The following is a 17,448-nucleotide window of genomic DNA, read 5'->3' as shown; positions in this document are numbered from 1 at the left end:
TCTCCATTTTGGCTTTATTTTTGTTAAATCATAGTTACATAGTTACATAGGCTGAAAAAGACATGTGTCCATCAAGTTCAGCCTTTCCTATATTTGTTAATTTGTTTGTTGATCCAAAAGAAGGCAAAAAATCATGACATGGTATTATAAGTCATGTGTTGTTGTTCATCTGGTAACATTATAAATGAGCTTTTATTAGCTCATCTCAAATATTATTGTATATTGTAGTGATTTTGCAAATGAGGCAGGTAAATAGTTTTTCACTGGTCTTTATGAAAACCCTTACTTGCCAGAAGGGAAATATATTATCTGTATTCACATAGACATTTCACCTGTGAAGTACCGTGTTAAAAGCACCAAGTAAAGCACCAGTAAGATATTTTTAAATCAGAGTTGAGTATGAAGGGGTCAGCCCCATTAATTCTTTAAAAAACAAAATACTGTCTGCGCATCTCACCCTAATAAAGTTGGCAACAAATATATAAACATAATATAATTGACAGGTTTTGGTTATATGAATTGGCCAAAGCATAATTAAGCTCACCCGCCACGTCAAGGCACACTCTCAATAGGGTGATAACCTACTCTCACCTCCTACATAGTGGGCACACAAAGCAGTTTATACTGCTACCAAAACCTTATTAATGTGTTGGGGGAGGTGCAATTAAACCTTCTCCCATTTAACCCCTGGATGAAGACATACTATAAAATGTACCAAATAAAATGGCAAACATGTATACACAGAATTTGGAGAACCGATGGGTGTTGTCTTACAGAGGTTGGAACTTCTGGTGGCGTTGTAATAAAATTATAATTATTTATTATGAAAACGTTCTTTTGTACAAAATAAAATATACGCGGATAACTTTAGAGGAATCTCTCTCATCTGTATTATTACTAATAATGTCCCAAGATGTCCTAAGAATACTGTCAGATAATAATCCATATAATAACAAGCATTTTGATTACAATAGCAAGAAACTTGAAATCAAATAACACTATAAAATAGAATATGATTCAGTCTCAAATTACTTACAAATGGTAAATGGAAAGAGCATGACCTAGACAAACAAACCTGAAAATATACAGATGGATAAAATGGCATAAATGGATCAGTTAAAGGCACATTAGCCTGAGTATTTTCATACATACACCAATAGACTTAGAACATCATCTTTGTTATTAAGAGATATTATATATATCTGATCAAGAGCCTATGCATTAATACTGTAAACCATCATTACATTTGTCCAATATATGTATTTATATATATTAATAAAATAAGACATTATCCTATTAGCTTCACTATGTATTATGAAGAGCACACACTGACAGTTTTCTACAGTGTGAAGGGCTAAGATGACCTGGTATAAACTGCAGTGAATTCTGCTAAAAACATGTTTCCATGTATGGATTCATGCCAGACCAATAGGTGGAATACATGATGAACATGGTTTCTTGCAATACTGAGCGAATAAAAGGAAAGAAGACAAAAAATACTTATAATTTTTATAAATGGAATTAATATGTTAAATTCCATAGGCTTTGAGATCTATGGGTTTTGTTTTTCTTATTAAGGTATTCCTAAATATATTTGTTTGGTAGACATATGTTAGCATGCTTAAATTGTGTTTCAGTGATCACGTGGTCTTATTCTCATGTAGATGTCACGTTGCAGAATATTTTGTTTCTGACTTTTATTTAGTTCACAGACTGGTAGGCTTGAAGAATAAAAAAATCTGGAACTCTACTCATGAAGTTGAATTATTATTTATTTTTTATTATTTTTGTTATTTAATTAAGTGGATTTGTCTATACTTAGAAATTTATTTTTAATTTTAGGCTTGAGAGTGCCCTGTGTTGGGTTAAACAGCACAGAAGACGATTGCCTCCTAAACTCTTTTAAACCAGGAGTCCACCACCATACAATATATGGTGGGGGTTGACGTCTGGGAGAGGGGCCACATGGGGTCCCCTGCTGCCGCCAGTCCTGGTCTTGCTTAATGCCTAGACATTGAGGCATTACAGCAATACCATATGGGTGAAGAAATCGATTGAGCATGTGCACTTGTCCAGTAGGTGGTCGCTATTGTAGTCTGTAGGGAGGATGGTAAACACAGACAGTTCCTTTGCTTTTGGCTAAAACCTGCTGGATATCAGATCTTGGTGCAAATACTGGCCCTGGAGGTCTCTGTCCTGTAAGCCTTCACCTGATGGAGAGTGTAACACACCACACATAAAACTCCCTCCCTAAATGTTTTTGCCCCAAATCTGTGTCTGAGCTCCACAGTCTCTGCTAATTAAGGAAACGTGGCACCCTGTACCAGGGGGAATAAGTACTCCAGAGGTAACCTCCCCAAAAAACAGAACCCCTTCCCAGGGCATGGAGGCTTCCGTGACAACAGTTAATCAGTAAGATTTCTTCAAAGCCTCCTCACATTTTTAAATATTCCTTATGTAATACCAACTCAATAATTCTTGCTGAAGAAGCATGACAATGTTGGCCCTTCATAATGAATAGTAAATTGATAAAGTCTCCAAACTCTCCTGTCAGCTTTCTCCTGAATAAATCCAAGAGACCAACTATCCATTCCCCATTTAAGCATGATGTAACTTGCAGTTTCCCAGTCCCAGTAGAGGTGATTCCTGAAATACTAAACAAGGATAGGTTTGCTGATCCCCACTGAGCTTTCATTAGTTAGTTTGGGGAACTAAACTAAAATATAAGTGGCACCCTGACATGTTTCTCATGAAACAAGGATCAAGTTGGCCCTTAGGTCTCAGTTAATGCAATAGCACGAGATTTTTCACTTTGCTTCAAATCTCTGAATGGTCAGTCACTTTCCAAAACTTGATTCTCAAGAGAAGTCCCACAAAACTTAAACACTGTAGAGAACCAACAGGATTTATAATTTATGTGGCAATCACAGCTAGGAAGGGAAAATGGCTTTCAATGTTAAAAAATGATGCAAAAACTTTTGATTCTTGAGTGAACTAAGTTAGTAAAATGCTGTTGTGAACGTTACATTTTGCATAATTATATTTCACGTTTTCTAGAAAGCTTCTTTTGGGTGGTGAGGTACAGTTGTGTGAAAAAGAAAGTAGACCCTTTTTGAATTCTATGGTTTTACATAAGAGGACATAACAATCATCTGTTCTTTAGGCCCAAAAATTAGGTAAATACAACCTCAGATGAACAACAACACATGACTTATTATACCATGTCATGATTTATTTAATGAAAATAAAGCCAAAATGGAGAAGCCATGTTTGTAAAACTAAGTACACCCTTACTGCTTCCGTAGGAATTAAGACACTAAGTAGCAGACAGGTGCTACTAATCAAATGCCCTCGATTAATTGATCATCAGTGTGACCACCACTAGGAAAGCCAAAGTTTTAGCAGTTTGCTGGAACATTCAGTGTGTGTTAACACAATGCCAAGGAGGAAAGACATCTGCAGTGATCTTAGTGAAGCAATTGTTCCTGCCCATCAACCCAAGAAGGGTTATTACATTACATTCAATTTATTTATAAAGCGGCAGATTCTGCAGCGCTGGAATATAAGACCATTTCCAGTGAGAAAGATTATTCAAACGTGGAAAACATTCAAGACAGTTGCCAAGGAATGGACATCCCAGCAAACTCACCTAAGGTCAGACCATGCAATGTTCAGAGAAATTGGGAGGGTTGCTTCTCTATAAAAAGAACACGGCAGCACAGCTTAGGTTTGCAACGTTGCATCTGAACAAACCACAATACTTCTGAAACAGTCCTTTGGACAGACAAGAGTAATACAGAGATGTTTTGCCATAATGCACAGGGCTATGTTTGGCAAAAGCCAAACACCTCTATATCAACTGTCAAGCCTGGTGGTGGAGGGGCTTGTTTTGCAGCCACAGGACCTGGGAATTCCAATGCATTCTAGAGTCAAATGTAAATCTGAAATCTGTCTGACAGCTAAAGCTTGACCGAAATTGGGTCAGGCAACAGTACAATTATCCCAAATACACCAGCAAATCTACAACAGAATAGCTAAAAATGAAAAGAATCAAGGTGTAGCAACGGGCCAGTCCAAGTTCAGATCTCTACAGGACTGGTATCCTGTGGCAGGACCTTAAGAGAGCTGTGCATAAACAAATGCCTGCAAACTTCAATTAACTGAAGCAACGTTGTAAGAAAGAGTGGGCCAAAACTGTGAGAGACAGATTAAGTCATAAGAACAAAATGTTCACTACATCATGACACGGTGTAATATGATGTGTTGTTCATCTGAGATTGTATTTACCTAATTTTTGGACCCGCTAAGGAACAGATGATTTTTATTATGTCCACAGACGGAAAAGGTTTTTAGGATCTCTGTGAGAGGCAATCACTGGGATCCCTGTACTCAAACATTTACTGTGTTCATAGAGATACGCATGAGACATAGTTACAAAAAAGCCTTTACAGCAAAGGACAAGGCCAGTTTTACCATGTTTACTGTGTTTGTTTAGGCACCGTTTTCCTTTTTTCTTCATGTAGTTCACACACACACACACAAATTATGTTTTCTTAGGACAGTTAGGGGTTTCTTTTAAGGCCATATCCACATTTATTATAAATAAAATATAAAGATTTTGCACATGATAATTTTGAAACTAGAGTAGCTAAGAAAATGCACCCAGGTGGATTCATCTTTTTTAATTTTTAACATTGCATTTGCCATGTGACACTTGGTGTTTATGCTTTGCTATAAAAGTGTTCAAAAGTGTATACAATATGGCAGAAATACAATATGATTTCCTGTTATGTCTTCTTCCATGAGATGTTGATTTTGTGTATCATAGTCCTGCCTCCATTAAAGTTAATGTGATTCCTGTATTAAGATTATACTTTGGTGTTCATTAATTTAATTCCCATTTAAACCAAATATTTCACCCAAGGAACTGTAAATGAAAGCACATGCTTCTCCAATCCAGTCTAACACAGAGCCTGGTATGGACAGAGCCGGCCTTAGGTGTTCTGGCGCCCTGTGCGGACTACTCCTCTGGCGCCCCCCCATCCCAAAAAAAGAAAGGAATAAAAACTTGTAACAAAACCCCAATCACTATATACTACGCCAAACATTGATGTGGTGTAGGCCTACCACTTCATTGTCTGGCTTAGTAGTAGGGATGCACCGAAACGAATTCTGGACTGAAAACAAAAGTGCAGCATTTACCTGCCCAAAACCGAATATGACCCCCCCACACCATAAAAAAATCTAACACTTTTATTTAAAGTAAGTAACACACCAAAATAGGACAAAACAATTAAATAACAATATTGATTAACAGCAATCACGTTCCTATCATGCCCGGGCATACCCAGATTCCAGGATGTACTCGCAGACTTGGCATGATAGGAGCATGATTGCCCTATCTACCCCTTCTCACTCCCTTCTGCCCTATCTACCCCTTCTCACACCCTTCTCCCTATCTACCCCCTTTCCCCTGTCTCACTCCCTTCTCCCTATCTACCCCCTCCTAACTATCTACCCTTTCCCTCTTTGAAGTTCACTTACCTTTCAGGAGTCCTGCGGTGGGGGTGCAAGGCCTCTGCCTCCCAGCTCTGCCACTGTATGGAACAGTATAGAGTGATGGGAGTTATGATGTACTTTTAGAGCATAATTAGATCATGAAAAAGACATTGGGAATGGTACAGCATAACACCCATCACTCTCACACACTTACCAATCCACACATATACTAATCCACACGTATACCAATCCACATGTATACCAATCCACACGTATACACTAATCCACACGTATACACCAATCCACTAATCCACACATATATACCAATCCACACACATACCAATCCACACATACTAATCCACACACACACCAATCCACACACACACCAATCCACACACACACCAATCCACACACACATCAATCCACACACACACCAATCCACACACACACTAATCCACACATATACCAATCCACACATATACACTTATCCACACATATACACTTATCCACACATATACGCAATCATGCGGTTCAAGGAGATCCTTGAACCGTCTTAAAATCACTCAAGGGAGCCGGAGGTCTGTTAAAGACCTCCGATACCGCTCCCTTGCGAGCCTGCTCCTCCAGCGGCGGACATTACTGTCAGTCTCTGGAGGGGTGCTGGGTGCCCCCTGATGAGCGGCACCCAGTGGAGACCGCTCCCCCCCGCTAGGTACGCTACTGGCGGCAGCGGACCGCGCGGCGGCGGACCACGCGGCGGCGCCCCCTGGAGTGTGGCGCCCTGTGCGGTCGCACAGGTCGCACACCCCAAAGGCCGGCCCCGGGTATGGATATACACAAAGATAAATATAACATTATTGTAAACAAATATTTAAGAAGAAATAGAAGAATAAAAGAATATGCTAACTATCTAAATTGTTTTCTTTTTAAATTTTCAATTTCAGTTGCAGGTTATATGCAGTAAGAAATCAACGCTCAACAAGCTTTAATTTACATAAGTCCTTCTGTCTGCATCTTTTTGGAAATCCATTTTGCTGTCATATAGTCGCATGGAATCAATATACTACTTCAATTTCCATATTAATAGAAGATAAAAGATACTCCTAGACCACAGTGCTGCTTTCATCTGCGTTGAATGTTGTAGATGGAAAACCCAATCATAGAGAGATAACAAAAACTATACCGTGGTAAACATTTTATATATTGTGGGGATGCAGATTACCCTCCCAATGTACGGTTTAATTATTGTCTGTTTTAAAGAGGCAGCAGTCAATGTTACCTGGCTCAAGTCTTCAGTGCCAAACTATATCAGGTGTAACATGCTGCAGGATTGTTTAATCTTATAACTGTCATGGCCAGGGAAAGGGAGGTCAAAGAGGAAGCAAGGTGCTGGGGATACCAGTGGCTCTATTTTGTACCCCCACAATGAATAACAATGGATAGGTAGATACAGACAGGATAAGAGAATCAAAAGACAAGGTGTTAACAAGTGTGATAAAGGTACAGACACAAAGGCAGATACACCACAGCAGCATATGGACTTTGGTCTGTTTCAAGGCCTGTTATTTGAAGTCCCTATCCTGTCTATTCCAAGATCCGTTATTTGATTACAGACTTCGGATAATGGACCTTAGAAGAGAAGGGATACGGACTTCAGATAACAGACCTTGGAACAGATGGCATACAAACTTCGTATAATTGACCTAAGGCTTGGAAAGTCAGTGGACAGGACACTGGACTCACAGTATGGAGCCCTCCAGGGCAGAAGAAGGTGTAGGCGACCAAGCTGGGTCGGTATCAGAAGATAACAAGCAGCAGGCCAAATCAGGAACCAAGCCAGGCCACAACATGTTAGATGCTAACAGGATGCAGGAACCAAACACAGAGCCAGAGCAGAGATGCGTGCACCTCAATGCAAAGGCCTATACTGGAGGGCAGAGCACACATTTAAGGGCAGGGGTCCATTCAGGTCATCAGGATCAGCTGACATATTACTTAGTGCAGGTTCTCACGCTCAGAAGGATGGGTTCTAGAGAATAGACTGTAAGCTTGTTTGAGCAGGGCCCTACTCACCTTTTGTCTCTGTTACTCAACTACTTGTTATGTCCTCTCTACCCATTGTACAGCGCTATGGAATTTGATGGCGCTATATAAAACAATAAATAATAATGCAAGGGATGTAACCTCTAATACTACAGACATAGTCCTGGCAAGAAGGGTGAAACTGTGACAATAGTCAAATAAATTCATGTTATTGGTGCATCTTCTGTACCTGTAAAATATCAGAATATTCAGAATATTGTCAGAATATTGAGATGAAGCTGGATACCAGTGCATATTTTGCAGGATATGACCCACAGGTGAGTTAAACTGCTGATGACATACTAATGGTATCTGATCAAGGCACAAACATAGGGAATCCAAGTTTTCACAGTTTAATGTCAGGGTGTGGCAGCAGAGTATCAAGAATGAATTGGAGATGCAATATTTTAGCAGTTATCCTGTACATTATTGTTTGACAATGTAGTAAACATGACTACAAGTCTGCAGCCTTCTGAAAATAAGAAAAAAACACGATGGATATTTTTCAGGATCTCCTTCGTTCAACGTTTTTATCTACTCCAATCTGTATTGATCCATACAATAGCATATCAAACTTATTTAGCTCTTTGCCGTGAGATGAACTTTCTTATATATTGTCAGCCCATATCCACATGGTTTTTAGCCTGTACACATGAACAATGAGATACATTAGATAACAAAACAAAATAACAAAACATTAGATAACAAAACAAACCAACCAATAAACATGTATACACTTGCAACTGCTGCAAAAGTACCCCTATGGCCCCTGGCCCTGGGTGGGATAAAGAGGCCAATGTGAGAAGTGCCTATTTCCACAGCAACCAATGAGGGATACCTACAAGTCCATGCTATTAAAAGTTAAAAATCAGAGAAGCGCCTACTTTTTCCATTTTCTTCTAGTGAAGAAGGGTAAGAGATTGAAGAAGAGCCTACATTCATTTTGCAGGGAAAAAAGAGAAAAAGAGGCTGCAACCTGAATGCTTCCCACTCTTACATTATAAAACTTTCCCTGACGTGCTCTTGCCACATATAGCCACATCTTTGAATTCTTTGAGGAACAGGAGCAGACTGGACAGGCAGACCACAACTGTGACCTATCAGATGTATGGTATACTATCAATTAATAAATAAGCTCTTATGATTTTATATTGCTATCTAAGCCACAGGAGACTTACAATGTTAGATGATCCCACTGCCCTCCAGGAAGGACATACAGTACTGTTAATGTCTTCTGTTCCCTTTTTTTTTTTTTTGAGCTTTCAAACACCTGACATCCCATCAAGACCTCCTTATTCTATCTTTTGTCTGACCCGAACCATCTCTGGTTTGTCTTCAAATTGGGACTGTCCAGAGGATGCCAGAACCTTAGATTTGCAGAGATTAAGTACCATTAAGCCATACATTTACACAAACTGATAAATTATCGTTTATAAATGTGTCACAAAATGTGTGGTAACTTTTTTTCCTTGACATAAAGCAGCATAAAGTACTATTTTAATGAACATGCAAGCCTGAAAATACATTTGACATAACAGTCGCTCTAAACACAAACATCAAGGTTCAAGCCTTCGCAACATCTTGCCTTATCGTAAAAATGTCAAATGATCATTACATGTATCATCAACATTATGCAGGTTTTTTTTGTCACTTTCAGTAATTCCATGCTAATGCTCTTACATTACAACAGGATCGTGGGATAGAAAGCACCATATTTCAGAACCCAGCCAAACTTCATCTGACCATTGGAACCCTAGTTCTGCTAAATGAGAAAGAAGTCCAACAGGCATGTGACCTCCTTCACAGCTGCAAAGAGGAATTCCTGGAGTAGGTAGAACCACTTATAAGAATGTAGTAGGGGACAAATGTACCCAGTCATGTACTAGTAGTGGAAAAAATATATACCGTATTGACTCGAATAGACATGTTAAGGTCCACCTTACTTATAGATATGTCACTCTGCCCCCCTGATATGCCACTTTTCCCCCCAATTTGTCACTATGACTCCTAAATATGCCATTCTTCCCCCAGATATGCCACTCTGCCCCCCCTGACTTACCAATGCATCCCTCAGGCTTTCCTCGGTGCTCTAGACTCCCTGCTGTCTAGTGAGGGCAGCCGGTAGATGTCTGCTGTCCAGCAGCTCCGCTGGGGCTTCCATGACGGAGCACCGGAAGGTCACGTCATGCTGGTGCTCCGTCATAGAAGCCCCGGCAGAAATTCTGGCAGCAGTGGAGGTTATCTGTGCGTATCGCAGAGATGTTCACCGGCTACCAGGGAGGAGGATCCAGATCTCCTGCAGCGCTGTGGGGATCCTCCTCTGTGCCAACCAGTGAACATCTGCGTGATGCGCGCAGACAACCTCCGCTACTACTGGCCAGTTCTTCTGGTGGGGCCAGGGCCGGCCTTTGGGGTGTGCGACCGCACAGGGCGCCACACTCCAGGGGGCGCCGCCGCCGCGGGGTACGCTGCCGGGTGTAGCGTACCTAGCGGGGGGGGCGGTCCGCACCGGGTGCCGCTCATCAGGGGGGCACCCAGCACCCCTCCAGAGACGGACAGTAATGTCCGCCGCTGGAGGAGCAGGCTCGCAAGGGAGCTGTATCGGAGGTCTTTAACAGACCTCCGGCTCCCTTGAGTGATTTTAAGACGGTTCAAGGATCTCCTTGAACCGCATGATTGCGTATATGTGTGGATAAGTGTATATGTGTGGATAAGTGTATATGTGTGGATTGGTATATGTGTGGATTAGTGTGTGTGTGGATTGGTGTGTGTGTGGATTGATGTGTGTGTGGATTGGTGTGTGTGTGGATTGGTGTGTGTGTGGATTGGTATGTGTGTGGATTAGTATGTGTGGATTGGTATGTGTGTGGATTGGTATATATGTGTGGATTAGTGGATTGGTGTATACGTGTGGATTAGTGTATACGTGTGGATTGGTATACATGTGGATTGGTATACGTGTGGATTAGTATATGTGTGGATTGGTAAGTGTGTGAGAGTGATGGGTGTTATGCTGTACCATTCCCAATGTCTTTTGTCCGTGCCCTCTGACCCGGAAGAAGACAGAAGAACTGAAGAAGAGGAGCGAAGAGAAGGAAGAGGAGCTGTAAGGAGACAAGAGGAAAGGTAGGAAAACATTCAGTGAGAGTGGATTGGTATATATATGTGTGGATTAGTATATATGTGTGTGGATTGGTGTATGTTTGTGGATTAGTATATATGTGTGGATTGGTATATATGTGTGGATTAGTATATATGTGTGGATTGGTATATATGTGTGAATTGGTATATGTGTGGATTGGTGTGCGTGTGGATTGGTATATGTGTGGATTGGTATATATGTGTGGATTGGTGTATACGTGTGGATTGGTGTATGCGTGTGGATTGGTAAGTGTGTGAGAGTGATGGGTGTTATGCTGTACCATTTCCAATGTCTTTTTCATGCTCTAAAAGTACATCATAACTCCCATCACTCTATACTGTTCCATACAGTGGCAGAGGTGGGAGGCAGAGGCCTTGCACCCCCACCGCAGGACTCCTGAAAGGTAAGTGAACTTCAAAGAGGGAAAGGGTAGATAGTTAGGAGGGGGTAGATAGGGAGAAGGGAGTGAGACAGGGGAAAGGGGGTAGATAGGGAGAAGGGAGTGAGAAGGGGTAGATAGGGCAAAAGGAAGTGAGAAGGGGTAGATAGGGCAATCATACTCCTATCATGCCAAGTCTGCGAGTACATCCTGGAATCTGGGTATGCCTGGGCATGATAGGAATGTGATTGCTGTTAATCATATATATATATATATATATATATATATATATATATATATATATATAATGTTATTTAATTGTGTTGTCCTATTTTGGTGTGTTACTTACTTTAAATAAAAGTGTTAGATTTTTTTATGGTGTGGGAGGGGGGGCATATTCGGTTTTGGCCAGGTAAATGCTGCACTTTCGGTTACAGTCCAGAATTCGTTTCGGTGCATCCCTACTACTAAGCCAGACAATGAAGTGGTAGGCCTACACCACATCAATGTTTGGCGTAGTATATAGTGATTGGGGTTTTGTTACAAGTTTTGTTACAAGTTTTATTCCTTTCTTTTTTTGGGATGGGGGGGCGCCAGAGGAGTAGTCCGCACAGGGCGCCAGAACACCTAAGGCCGGCTCTGGGTGGGGCTTCTATGGTGGGGCATCGGAAGGTCATGTCACGCTGGCGCTGTGTTACAGAAGCCCCAGCGGAAGTGCCAACGGTAGCTTGGGTTGTCTGCATCGTGCTAGAAAGGAGGATCCAGGTGCCCTACCTCGCTGCGAGGGATCTGGATCCTAACCCTGCTACTTGTCCGCACCAGAGTTAAATGAAAAAGAAAAAAAAACACCTGACATCCCGTCGCCCGGAACTGCATGTCCCAGGTGTCGGGCGACACCAACTGCGCATCCCTGCGCTAGACCCTGATTATAGACTACCCCACCATTTTAAAGACTTCAAGTGGAGGAAAAAAGTGCGGCCTATAAACGGGCCAATACGGTAGTAAGCTCATAGATCCTCCAGGAATGGGGGAGATGAAAATATGCAATCTTGATTCTTATCCCTTAGCTATGCATTTCTATACTCCTATGTTTACTGCGTTCCTGTGTATTGCTACATTGTGAGTTAGTTTGTTGAAGCTGTGCTGTGGCAAATTTTATTTTATTGTAAACCTATTGCATGAAACCACTGATGCTTAAGGGTATAGTAATCATGTCACCGAAAATTCCAATCTCATTGATATTACATATTGTAAATCTAGAATGCTAATGATTTGTCAGCTGCTTTTTAAAGACATCTGTTCAGGCAGACATTTTTTCAGGCCATTTTACATCTTGTGATTTTATCTGGTCTCGTCTAAGGTCACAAGCATGTGGCCAGTCCTCTGTGTCTCAGACTGTCTCAGACTGTTGGTTGTAGCCCATCTAATCCTAGTATCTGGTTTCAGCAAAATTGCTGCTGGGAAGCCCATGCAGGGTAAAGTCGTGGGGATCGAGTACATGAACGATGATCCAGCAATGGTAGACATCTTGTATGCAAAAGTGCAAATGATGGACGGGTCAGAAAGGTAAGCTGTGTAAATAGCTAGTTACCTCAAATGTATTTTGTACTGTTTCCTTTATGTGGAGGAGGTATAAAATGATTATTTCTTTTTAGTGGAACAAATTGGAAAGAGAAAGGAGCATAAAAGCAAAAAAAAGCCTCATATGCCTCCCTATAGCAGAATGTTAGTGTTATTGGCTAAAAGTAATACTTAATTAAAGATCAGTATTATTCAATATCATTTTAGAAGGAAGAAGGTCACAATACGATGAAAGAATGGTCGTATTGTACTTACCAAGGCTTTAATTGAATACATTTGGCTTGATGCTGTTTATTTTGCATTTGGGATCAAGACTTGTTCTTCTAGAAATAAATATAACAGCCCACAATTACAAGCCACTTATGTCTCCATTCCTCACTGTAATGTTTCATTCTTATTTTCAGCAGCAGCACCGTATCCTAGTTGAAACTAGTTTGTTTTAATTTCTCAATTAAGGTTTATAATGTAATACAATGCAATTCCCACTTAATCTGTCACTGTTAATACTGCAATAATGTAATTACAATTTTTTTCCTCTCTGACCCTTTAATCTATGGTAATTTTAAAAACCCTACTGATGCAAAACCAGCAGGATTATGGAAACATACACTAGCCTGTGCCTGTTGCAAAATGAGAGGAAAGTAGTGTTATCCAAGAAAAATGTGTGCAGATTGAACATTTGTAAAATATAATGAAACAAATGCCACCAAAGGTACGTATTTTGCAAACGTCAGCAGCAGTGTGCACCACACTGGGAATTATTCACTAAAGCACAGAGGCAATCTGCATATCCCAGCTATTGCTACATTTGTCAGCCAGAAGCCTTGGAAAGGCTATGGGTAATGAGAGTTGAAGTCCCACAGCTGCTGGTTGACACCCTTCATTAGTAAACTAAATGCCGATATGTTTATTTTCCTTATACTGTATCCCTTTTGTGGGGGAAAAAATGCTGTCTTTCACTTTCCATTAGTATTTATGGTCACGCACATCATTATTACACACGCCTTCAATGTAAGACGGTATGAAAACACTAATCAATTATGATTTAAAGTCATTTAGAAAAGCTGGAAGTAATGCCGGTACAGGCTGTGATTTTGTTATGGTTCAGGCCTCACATTTAAAGCACCGAGTCATTTGAATTAAATAGCTGCACTGCAGTTGGCAAGGTAAACATTGGTGTGTAGAGCCAAGCGCTTTCTCCGTTGAATTTGTTTTTCAAAACATGTTATCAGGACTAAATGAAATGCCAGGATTGGAAAATTGTTTAGTGAGGAATTAGTTATATTATTAATAATCCAGGTATTAATAACTGTTTTATTGATAAGGAACATCTTTTTTTTTTTCTCTCTTTGGTACAGAATAGTAATAAATAAATTCATATAAATTCATATAAATTCATATAATGCATGGTTAGCTTCTGATTTAAAGTGACAGAAAAGTTTTATGACAGGTGCTTGCTTGTTCTAGATGTCCTACATACACAAAATGCACTCTCGGACCTTCCAACATTTCAGATGTCCAAAAAAAAGGATGTCTTTCTTTTGGGAGCCGTTGGTGGAAGGGCTAGTAATTTCAGGGGGTTATCTTGGCCCTAATGATGGGTTTTTAGTAGTACTATTCACTATAATGAAACAAATATTTTTTTCTGTGGTACCCTGTTATAGACTCATACAATCCAAAAGTTCTGAGCTGCTGAAATATAGGGGATTAAAGTACAAAAGAGGAACAGAAGGATTTGGACCCCAATGATGGTGACCACCCACTGTGGTGGCTGTACTGCTTTAATTGAGCTATCTGGATTATTGTTTGCACTTTCATGTTCGTGGCAGAATGAGAAGACATTAAGAATCATTGTGTTTCCTGTCTCCTGTTCAGATTACAGCTCGTAGCCGACCGCCTTATGCAGAGATTTGTAAGATCTGGGTTAATGTTGAAAGAATGGGACAGAATAAAACTGCATGCCACTGTAATGAACACTTTGTTCCGGAAAGACCCTTTAGGCAAGTATTCTAGATCCCAATGTAAAGTACAATCTGAATGAATCCATATTATTTTCTTTCCTTACATTTCTTTATATGTCCCCATAGGATCAAGTTTTTAATTGTATTCTCTATTACTATGCAGTAATAAGTCTTAATGGTAAAGAACTGTGTTTTCAGTAGAATTACAGAGGTCAACTTTAGCCTAATGTGGGAAAAGGTGGATGAACAAATTAAAGTTGACCTGTGAATTAAAAAATACTTTGAGGGTTATGTATAAAAAAGAAGTCTCTCTTGGTGTATTTGCCAATGCACTTTTATCACCATAGTAACCAGTGGAGTGTTTCTGCTGATTGGACTATGCCATTGATCATTATGGTTATGTGATTGCTTATTTACATAAGCCCCCATTATGTTCATCATATAAGTGTCCATATTTATGATAATGTTTCATGAATATTATTGCAGTATTTTAATTAAAAAAAGATCAGTGTCTGTTTCTGTTATGATTTGCTACCTCTACAACACCTTGCTTATGATATATTTAAAAAATGGATTATGAGCAGAGCAGCTTCAATCTTGATTTAAAGGAATAGATGAGTGCTCCATATTACCCCTTCAATTGATAATGCATATTAAACTGGAAAGAAAATAACCTGTAGGAAGAAAAAAAGTTCTAATAAGAATCTAAAAGTTATATTTAGACTTGGGGGCCGGCCAACTCGTCGTGTATGTCTTCGTGGGGAAAAAATCTTCGTATTCCACTAATATTCGCCCGTTACTGTGTTTGGACGAATATTTGTGTACATTTTTCGTGTTCGTTTTTTTTTTCTTCTTCTTTTTTTTTTTTAGAAGGGGTTAATACGGGGTAACCCGGTACGCAGCAGCTTTGGCACCAGGATTTTAAAGGTCCATACAAGCAACTCTAGTGCAGCTGCTCTTCATTGGTTGATGTCAGACGAGCCCCCTGCTGGCGACCAATAGAGTCGCTCATACAGACTTTTAGAATCCTGGAGCCGAAACTCTTTAGGCCGAAACTAGGCCTGGGGAGACCACTGCTCTTCCGGGTCCAAGGCAGCTGCTTCATTGGTTGACGCCACAGGAGCTCCCTGCCGGTGACCAATAGAGTCGCTTGTACGAACCTTTGCCTCCTGACGGAAAAACTGCGCCTGGGGAGACCATTGGTCTCCCTGCTCCAGGAGTTAAAGGTCTGTACGAGCGACCAATAGAGAATAACTGAAATAATAAATTTAATAAGTATTTCAATATTTCAACTCCTGAATAATCATTTCAGTTGTATTAAATTATTTGGAAGCATACAGTTAATTATGCTTTCTTTATAAGATAGATGATGTTTCGCTTGTGGTGGTAGAAAAAAGGTTCTGTCTAACATATTATGTTATGATACAGATGAAAATAAAGCACTGTTTAGGAAAATTGCTGCATTGTTGCTATTGAAACAAGAAATACATATAACACTTTGTTAAATAATCACCCACATAATCACAACAATAAAAAGTCTGTTTTTGTTGTTGGCTCTGTTTTTATCGGTTTGATGGTCTAATGGTTGGATTGTTTCTGAACAAAAATCCTTTTAGTGAGAAGCTCACTGGAGCTCAGGTAATTAACTGGTCTAAAATTCATGTGTAACTTTTGTTTTTCATTGTTTGTGTTTTTTCTCCTCCTTGTATGATATACCTTAATTCTAAGAGTGTCACTACCTGTACAAAATATTTTAGTGCCATTCATTACAGCCAACTTCTTGATTTAAATACAATTATATGTTTAATTTTATGTTTTTTATACATTTTTACAGCTGAAGAGAGAAATAGCATACCCTCTGGAAAACCCAGCCAAAGAGAGAGGGAGTCATTTGATGCCAGAAACGTATTGAAGGTCAGTGAAGTACATTTAAACTCAAATGACTACATATGCTGAATAATTGTTCTGCCAGGATTCATTAGTGTCAACAAGTATAGTAAGAGATAAGGACAATCAGGTTACATCAGTACTTTTGAGATGTTTAGGGAGGGGCATGAAATTTCAAGGTTCCTTTCCATATCCATAGAGTTTCCAACTCAAATATTAAAGGTGCTTTTTCTTCTTTATTTCTTCTGAAGGCTTAATCACATTTTTTTGTGGTGGCAACATGACAATTATGCACTCAAAAAAATATATAAAATAAATAACAAGACACAAATTTAGATTATTAAAGAAACATCTCTGGTTTGACATTTTGTAGTACTAGGACTGTTGTTTCTAATGCTGTATTTCACCATAAAGCGTTAAATTCAGCTTAGTAGGTGGAAGAGCACCTCATACATCCTCATTTTACAGTGGTTCTGAATATGTTGGTACTATATACAGCAATAAGTAATATGAACATGTACAGTCTCAATGGCTCTATGAATCAATTTTATTGGTAATGAAGTTAATGGTCATTAGCAATACTGTAAACAGGAGAGTTAGATGAAAAAGTGTATCAGTTTCATCTAGCTTTCCATTTTACAGTAGTTTTTTTTTCTGGAACAGTGGACAGTTTTGCTCTGTTGAATAACTTTGAGATTTACAAATAGCACATACGCACATTAAATCAATAGTTTACATTTTATGAAAAGTCATATTTTAAATGAAAAAGTCAATATGGCATTTGATGTTTAAAATAATCATTACACTGAGAGTTTTCAAGATCAAACCCTCCATTTCTGCACTGTTGAAGTTAGTTTTATATAACATAGCATACAGAACAATAACATAACATAGTATACAGAATAATGTAGGATTGT

General features: G+C 39.5%; 1 protein-coding gene across 1 annotated transcript in view; it reads left to right on the top strand.

Annotated features, from left to right (window-relative positions):
• ASCC1 (activating signal cointegrator 1 complex subunit 1) overlaps positions 1-17,448 on the top strand; it is a 105,630-nt gene that overhangs the window by 38,294 nt on the left and 49,888 nt on the right. Inside the window, exons 6-9 of the mRNA XM_053450068.1 lie at positions 9,272-9,408; positions 12,549-12,668; positions 14,559-14,683; positions 16,479-16,558. Coding sequence (XP_053306043.1) covers positions 9,272-9,408; positions 12,549-12,668; positions 14,559-14,683; positions 16,479-16,558 — 462 coding nt within the window. The remainder of the gene's footprint in view (positions 1-9,271; positions 9,409-12,548; positions 12,669-14,558; positions 14,684-16,478; positions 16,559-17,448) is intronic.

This window comes from Spea bombifrons, chromosome 11 (assembly GCF_027358695.1).
Source record: "Spea bombifrons isolate aSpeBom1 chromosome 11, aSpeBom1.2.pri, whole genome shotgun sequence".
Classification (NCBI taxonomy): Eukaryota; Metazoa; Chordata; class Amphibia; order Anura; family Pelobatidae; genus Spea; species Spea bombifrons.
This window is presented reverse-complemented; position numbering and strand designations above follow the sequence as displayed.